This window comes from Pseudochaenichthys georgianus, unplaced genomic scaffold (genome assembly GCF_902827115.2).
Source record: "Pseudochaenichthys georgianus unplaced genomic scaffold, fPseGeo1.2 scaffold_916_arrow_ctg1, whole genome shotgun sequence".
Taxonomy (NCBI): Eukaryota; Metazoa; Chordata; class Actinopteri; order Perciformes; family Channichthyidae; genus Pseudochaenichthys; species Pseudochaenichthys georgianus.
Genome location: NW_027263448.1, coordinates 21,434 through 29,196, shown reverse-complemented (window position 1 = coordinate 29,196; position 7,763 = coordinate 21,434). Strand labels below are relative to the sequence as shown.

Genomic DNA, 7,763 nt, shown 5'->3' with positions numbered 1-7,763 from the left:
TCAGACACACTCACTGATGTATAAAGAGAAAGCAGATGCAGCGTCTGAGGCGGAGAGCCGTCGTACCGGGTAGTTTATTTAGCTCACGTTTAAATATATGCTTAGATAAAAATGGTTATTTCCAAATGTAAATCAAAAACGTTTTTTTTGGCCGATTGATTCCTAGAATGGAAGTTGTAGTACCTCCGTTTGGCCACTATGAAAATGGCTGGCGCTGTTCCTGGGGTCTGGGCCTACTAGCATATCTCAACACTCAACATATAAAGATATTCATTACATTAGTTAGACGCTTTTATCCAAAGCGACTTACTGTTCAATACCGTGGACTATCCCCACAGGAGCAATTTGGGGTGAAGGGTCTTGCCCAGGGACACAATGACATGCTGACTGCAGTGGGACTCGAACTTGCTATCCCCTGATTCGAAGTCCAGTGCACTAACGACTGAGCCACAACCACCCCACTGCCGTATGCGGCCTTTAGATGACCAATGTCTCATTATAATGCTTTCAAACCTTCATTTCTACATATGTTCACAATCCCTTTATATTTCATTGATTCTACATCATATTAAAAAGACCTTAGAAATGGCCGAAGCCATCCGAAAGATATTTACATTTTAGTTTTATGATATGGAACGAGGCACACACAGTCCCAAGTGACATAATAACTGACAACTATTATACTTTATTGTAGTTAATACTACGTCCAAACTATGTTGCATACTGATTTTCTCCTAGAGTTGTAGTTTCATAACATGTTTTTCTCTTTGGCTTATAATCAAACCATCTGTGCTCTAGCTAATGTTTTGCCTTTTATAAATCAACACAAGTGCTGCATTAGAAGATAATGGCACCAGCTGTAGCATGTGTTTACTACAGAATGAGAACATATGTTGTAAGTGAGGGGGAAATGGTGGTCACATCACTGAGCTGCTGCTAAGTGCTCACCAAATGCTCCTTAGGAATGACTTCACTAATGACACCACAGCGCGGTGAAAGAAAAACTGTAGAGCTTCCTTCCAAAAAGGACTTGTGTTTATTCCAGGAGTTCAACAGCTTACAGTAAACAACAGAGAAACACACTTGAGCCAAAAAATAAATATATTTCGTTCTTTCTGTTTTTAACTAAATAAACCATTGCGTAGAGTTACGTATACAGACCGATTTGACAGGAATACAAATATATCTGCCTCTTGGGCCACTCCAATAATGGCATCAGCTTGCCTGTACACACATCTTACATTACTTACTGTTCACTTAACAGGGGAATATTTATGTTGCAAGTAAAAGGCACTCAGAGAAAAGCTGGGCCATGCCAACACACTCAAAGCAAATTGACCACAGCCACTTAAGAAAAGGAATAGTTTCATTCGAAAACCATGGGTATTTATTTCAGTTTGACTAAAAAAATACATTCTGAAATGTACGTGTGACCGGTTACAAAACATAATAATAATCTTCACTTTAATAGAAATTGTCACTTTTGTTATGATATCTTCAAATGGCAGATGTGTTATTTTGGAATGAAACAATTATAATTAATACTCACAGCAACACACTTGATATTATTACAACCAGAGAGCTTTTCAAATAAAATAATAGTGTGGGCGACTGACTGGGAAAAATACGTACTGAACTCTGTGTCTAAATCTGTGTCTACTCAAAACAGACGATACACAATTACAGTCTGTACAAAGATGTTCATAAGACACTCACTGTCGAGGGGACATTCAGAAAGGCTGCTACAGTTTTAGAAAGACACAGTACCTACAGTATTTCTGATATGTCCATAATAAGGATAATACACAGTACATCAGGACAACGTGTGTGTACAGGAATGTCAATACTCTGAGGGATTATCATAGATCATCTTGGGTTTTATTAGCAAACTGTGAAAGGGCATGGAAAAGAAAGCGGGTAAACCAAAAAGGAACAGCTAGGTGTAGCTTTGGTGAGTGCACACACACAGTAAACATTACTATGTGACACAAGTCCTGTTCTTAAATATTAAATCCCCCAAACATTAAGCAGCATTCTCAGTTAAGTTTAACGGAAAGCATATTTTCTCCTGGATTTCAGTTGCAGTTTTGAACATGTGGTAAACAAGTTGAAGTACAAATCCAAACTGCAACCAAACCAAGTGCTTAGGTTTGGTCAAAGATTATTATTTAACCTTGATCAAGAAAGCTGGTTCACAAAGGAAACAAACATCGGCCTCGGGGGTGAAGGTACGATGTTTGTTTATCCCACTCAGACATTTTTACCATCCTAGTGCTCTGAAAAAAAGTAATAAAATCAGAGTGAAAACCTGTGGAGGTTTGTTTAATCCATCCAACTGGCTTGGATTGGAAATATATGTTGATCTAACAAAAACAAAGAATATTTTACCGAACCTTAACCCTAACCCTAACCCTAACCCTAAACCTAACCCTAACCCTAACCCTAACCCTAAACCTAACCCTAGCCCTAACCCTAAACCTAACCCTAACCCTAACCCTAACCCTAACCCTAACCCTAAACCTAACCCTAAACCTAACCCTAAACCTAACCCTAACCCTAGCCCATTACCAACTAAAATAACAATGCAGTTTAGTTGTAGTTTGGAAATGAGATCATGTTTAGACTCTGAAAAGTTACATAACTTAACTTGCATTATGTAACTTAAAACCGACTTTGACCGAACCACCCAAAACCTTCCCTCGCTTATATTAGAAATATATTTGTAAAACATACAAACTTCTGGAGAAAATATGAGTTTCTTTTAGATGTATTAGACCAGGGGTGTCAAACTCAATTTCATCTCGGGCCACATTCGCATTATGGTTGCACTCAAAGGGCCGGTTGTAACTTTAAGACTATATAAAAATACATATATAAATATTGAACATATATATAAAATAATGTATTATATTACATTATTGCCTCTGCATTGGATTATTATCGGATAGGGTAATAACTTCATAATTAACTCGGTCTGAAAGCAGAAGGGCAAATCATTTCAAGTCTCTTCAGTGAGAATGTTACAAAATGATTTTAAAATAAAAGCTAAATAAAAAATAAGTGACATTTTGAAAAAAAAGTCACTTCTGAGAAATTCTGGGAAAAAAGGCATATTTAGAAGAAAAAAGTCTAATTTGAGATGAATTGTGCTCCATGGGCAACGTGCTTCTGTAAATCGCCATGTAACCGATAACAAACATATTATATTCTTTGAAAGCTCTTGTGGGGCGACATAAAATGAAGTCGCGGGCCGGATTTGGCACCCGGGCCTTGAGTTTGACACCCCTGTATTAGACAATGCAGTTTGATTGTATGGAAACGTACTAATTTCAGGAGAACAGGTTGCATGGTTGCTGTCGTGGCAACTCCATGCAGAAGAAACTCGAACCACGTGTGATGTCCAGTAAACAGGAGATATCAAATATCATCAACAAATACAAATACATCGCTAGAGCTGACAATAAGCTGCTGGGTTTTCTTTAACACTCACCTGGTGCTAAAGACCATACACATCATAGTTACCGTGGGTAACACACTGCTACATTTTTTATCCACAACTACATTTTTGCTTTACAAAGAACCATCTGATAGCTATCGCTGCTTCAAAACACATTGATATTGATCTTTACAGTCATCTGATTCTAGTGTATGGTGTTCAAGAAAGGACAATTTCCAGGACAAAGGCATTAAGACACAATAGCTACCACTCTGTGATACAGCTAAGCTCAAACATGAGGAATGACAGGTTAATCCTCCCTGCACCCGGCTAGGATTTAACTCAATGCCTATTTCTCATATCCAGTCGCCTATATAAACTAATGTGTACATCCTTCATGAGAGAGCAGCGGATACAAAGAAGAAATAAACGGATTTTCCCTCAATGCTCACAAGGAAATGTCAAGTGGTGTTCCCTCTGGTTAGCTCGGCATGAGGCGAAAAGCGTAATCAGGCCATTCTGTTTCTTTGTTGGTGTGCGTTCACTGAAGCATGCCTTTAATTGGATTTCCTACCTTCCATCCAACGTACAAGTCATCTACGTCAGGTCCAAGACTGTGGAGAGCAATTTCACGTGCAGCGACTACAAATACAGTCCATTACCTCTGAAGCTTAAGACTCCATGGAGTGGGACTTTTCTATTGATCTGGCACAGCTGGGTTGTGGTTTTTTCGCCACAAAGCTTGGTGGCAGGAAGGGAAAGAAAAGTGTTGACCTTTGTGTCTCGTAATACAAAATTGGAGTGCAGGTGGAAATATAAACGAGAGAGTGCATGTGTAGAATTACTCACTCTGGTGTGCTAGCTGTTTCTAGAGTTATTTTGCCTGCACTTCCAACTAACGAGTGCACTGAAGCAGTTAGAGGATAAGTGGCCTATGTGCAAAAGGGCATCGAGACTGTGGTTTGCGCAGGGAAGGAAAATCCTCTACATCCAGGCTGGGTTTTATCAGAATGAACTTGTGGACCTGAGCTCTTTTTACTATTATGATAACCTTGGTTGGAAACACGATGTCCCCATATATGCCAATCGCCCAGTTTAACCAGCAAAACATAGGCGTATTTTGCTTTGGCTGCAGATAAATAACCGTTGGTATATAACTATTCCTGAGGTGCCACATTGTTCTGACACAAGAATCCCCCACTCACTATTAAAGTTAATCCATAGCTGAGAAAGACGAAGGCAGAACAGGAGAAGGGGAGTTTTTAGAGGGGCGTACAATTGACCCTGGCAATCAATCACATCTAGGTGGTAACCTTTGATTTTGCAAGAATGTTCAAGGTTAGGCATTGGTTGTGAATCTTTATGGTTAGAATAGAGTTTTATGAGTTTTCGTCAATTTCTTTGCAAATGCAGGGTTAGGGTTACCATCTAGACATGGTAAACATGGTAAACTTGCCTTTTCTGAATAAACATATCTTCCTGTCTGAGTCAACGCCATCAAAAAGTTTCCCTCACACAATGTTTCCTGTACAATTAATCTCTTCTACCCTCTTTATCACTGTGCTAGTGCATAGCAGAACAAAACATTGATTTCTCTACATCAAATTCTTCTTTCTCGGTTCTCTTTCAAATAGTCCAAATTGAAGTGCTCCGTCCTGACAAAGAAAAGGATCTGACGGGAAGTCCACCCTCCATCACAAAGTGCCCTGATCAGCGGTGAAGAATCCACTCTCCTTCTTTTTCCTCTTCCTCAGTCTGTGGGCCCTCCAGCAAACGGCCGCCACGAGCAGCATCACTACGCCCGCGCACAGCAGAGCCACCGACACCACTTTGGTCTGGAGCAGCGTGTTAAAAGTGAACGTCACCCCGGTGCCCGCCATGCCGATCACCAGCGAAATCACGCCGAACGGGAACACACAACGGTACCAGGACTTTTCTGTCCCGCCTGTAGCCTGGGCGAGTCTCTCCAGCGTGGGGAGAGTCTCTGGAAGTCTGGGTTCTCCTTCCCTGAAGCCATTCAAAGCCTGATTCTGGTTCTCCGAGTCCTGCGGTAAGCTGTTGGCCTCACTGCCGTTCCCACAGTCCAAGTCCGGGTGAAGTGCCGGCGCCGGGGTTTGGCGACCTGAAGAGCAGCCCATCTTCGAGCTGTTGTTGGTGGGTAACGTCGCTAGAAAGGCTGCCTGTTGTCGGCAGTCCTCTCAGCGTGTGTCCGATAGTTCCTTCTGGCGCTTATGATGCTACAGGGGGTTTCTCTAAGGTTGCCTCTAGTGCCGTCAATGCCAGTGGGGTTGCTTCTGTTGTTGTTGTATCAATACCTGCCAGCATGTGCCTGCAATAACAGAGAAAAGCTGAAAATAGAGTAGGAGATAAGGAGGTAAAATAGCAACATTCCTGCTCAGCCCCGGATAAAAACCTACGAATTGGTACGAATAAAGAAGTGAAACAGAAAAGAATGCATCAATGAAATGTCTGTTATTTTAAACCTCACACACACATGCAAGAGCTAAAAAGATGATGCACTCACCCTGCTTCTCGGAGTCTGTCAATGGGTGAATATTTTTAGTGCAGCCTCCTCTCCGGAGCTGCTTGTGGCAGCAGCAGCAGCAACAGCAGAGGTGTCTGTGTGTGTGTCTGGAGATGTCCATAGACTATATAATAACAGACGAGAAGAGGAGGGGCCTATGGGAAGTGTTATACGGGAGGTAGGGCTCTGATTGGCTGCCTAAGCCGGGGGATTGCGTGGAGGAGGGGTGAGGGGGGAGGCTAACTGTTCAGCGATCTCATTCAGTGATATTAATTCATTATTTAGTGCGACGAGGAATTTGAGATGTCCCTCAGGTGGTGCCTTGTTCAGTGCAGAGACACACATATGAAAAGAGGCAATTTAAGCAGTGAAATCTTAGATGTACATCATTGCAGATTCAAGTTGAATTGATTTGCTGTTTGTCTGGAGATGCAAATGATGTATGTGCAGCATGTTTTGAATGTCTTTCTCCAGTTTTCATAGTTGCAAATATTATGTGAACACCTCGAACATACCCAGTTATTTTTACAACACTGAGCAGGATTTCCACCTGGGCGATAATGGAATCTTTTGGCTGGAAATCTTGTATCTGAAATAAAGCCTGAGGGTTGTTTCTAAGCTAATACTGTAGAGAAGCATGAAATGTAATTATGAAGGATTTAAAAAAGCACCCATATTGCAATTAAGAGGTTTTTGGTTTATATGAAAACATGCACACCAAGTTAATTAAAAACACGACTCTTTCCACCCCGGTGTCCTCTCGTTACCCCCTTGCCATCATGCGTGTTCCCCTGCACAAAGGCATGCAGATAGCCTTGTCACGGTCACCGTCCTCGTCAGATTTCCCCCATATATGTCCCCTTGTTGTTCACGCTGCCTTTTCTCCTCTCAGACAATGAGAGTGAGACACATGAGCCCCACTGTCACGCATCCCTGGGGACCGCTCGTATCGCATAGATCAAACCAAAACGAGGAAAATAGATACCCTAAATAAATGACCTTCTTTCTTGACGCAATGAAAGTCCCAATCAAAAGAACTGTTTGTAATGATCCCAGGTCCGTCAGCAGCTCAGAGGGAACGGCAGTAATCACATCGGTTGAATTAATTCTTCAAATTGTGGAGACGCAGAACAAGAGACTTTATTGCAACTTGAAAATGGAAAAAGGGAAGTGGAAAGTATATTCAAGCAAAAACCCTGCTGTGGGAATATCATACACAGGCGGAGGTGGTTTGATACGCAGCTCTTTCATTCATCATTACAACCATACAAAGTAAGTAATCATATTTCTTTGAGTTAAACATGTAAGCAATGCACACTGGCATTGTTTGAACCTGTGATAGTTTTCAGAGTGGAAACGTTACTTGAGTTCTGACAGCAACCATTCAAGCTCTTTATTTCCCCAGCCATTCACTTTCTATTGCCTCAATACACTGGAACAAATGAGATTTGGTTGCTGGCCTCGAACCAAGGGCATTCACCACTCAATCAAACAAAGTGCTAGGAATTCATTCCTTAGTAAGAAGGAGACTTTTCAACATGACAGCTGCTTTAAATCAGCAGGCCATTTTCACAGCAATCATTTCCACTGTTAAATCATTCAGTATTCAAATTAACTTGAAATTGTACTAACATAACAGGTTAAGACACTTTTTATCAGTGCCATACTTTGAAGTCATAATTGTACTGACATTTTTATGAATTCTGTTGTGACGTCTCCAAGAACAAATGTATTGTTATCTTACTGACAAGGCTTTTTTGTTGAGAAATTCAAAAGACATCATTAGCGTCATTAGCGTCATTA

At 41.2% G+C, this 7,763-nt stretch overlaps 1 protein-coding gene across 2 annotated transcripts; it reads right to left on the bottom strand.

Moving 5' to 3' along the window:
• Positions 1 to 1,038: 1,038 nt before the first annotated feature.
• On the bottom strand, positions 1,039 to 6,051 carry LOC117444742 (transmembrane protein 100). 2 transcript variants are annotated; one of them, XR_011643058.1, is made up of 2 exons: positions 5,961 to 6,051; positions 1,039 to 5,784 (listed from the first exon to the last, which is right to left on the bottom strand). XR_011643058.1 is itself a non-coding variant. In XM_034080170.2 (2 exons), the coding sequence occupies exon 2, from the start codon at positions 5,572 to 5,574 to the stop codon at positions 5,131 to 5,133; it is 444 nt and encodes a 147-aa protein (XP_033936061.1). In that variant the 5' UTR covers positions 5,575 to 5,765; positions 5,961 to 6,045; the 3' UTR covers positions 1,039 to 5,130. The 2 variants fall into 2 exon arrangements, 1 of the variants encoding a protein (XP_033936061.1); XM_034080170.2 differs by having other exon boundaries at positions 1,039 to 5,765; positions 5,961 to 6,045.
• Positions 6,052 to 7,763: the final 1,712 nt, after the last annotated feature.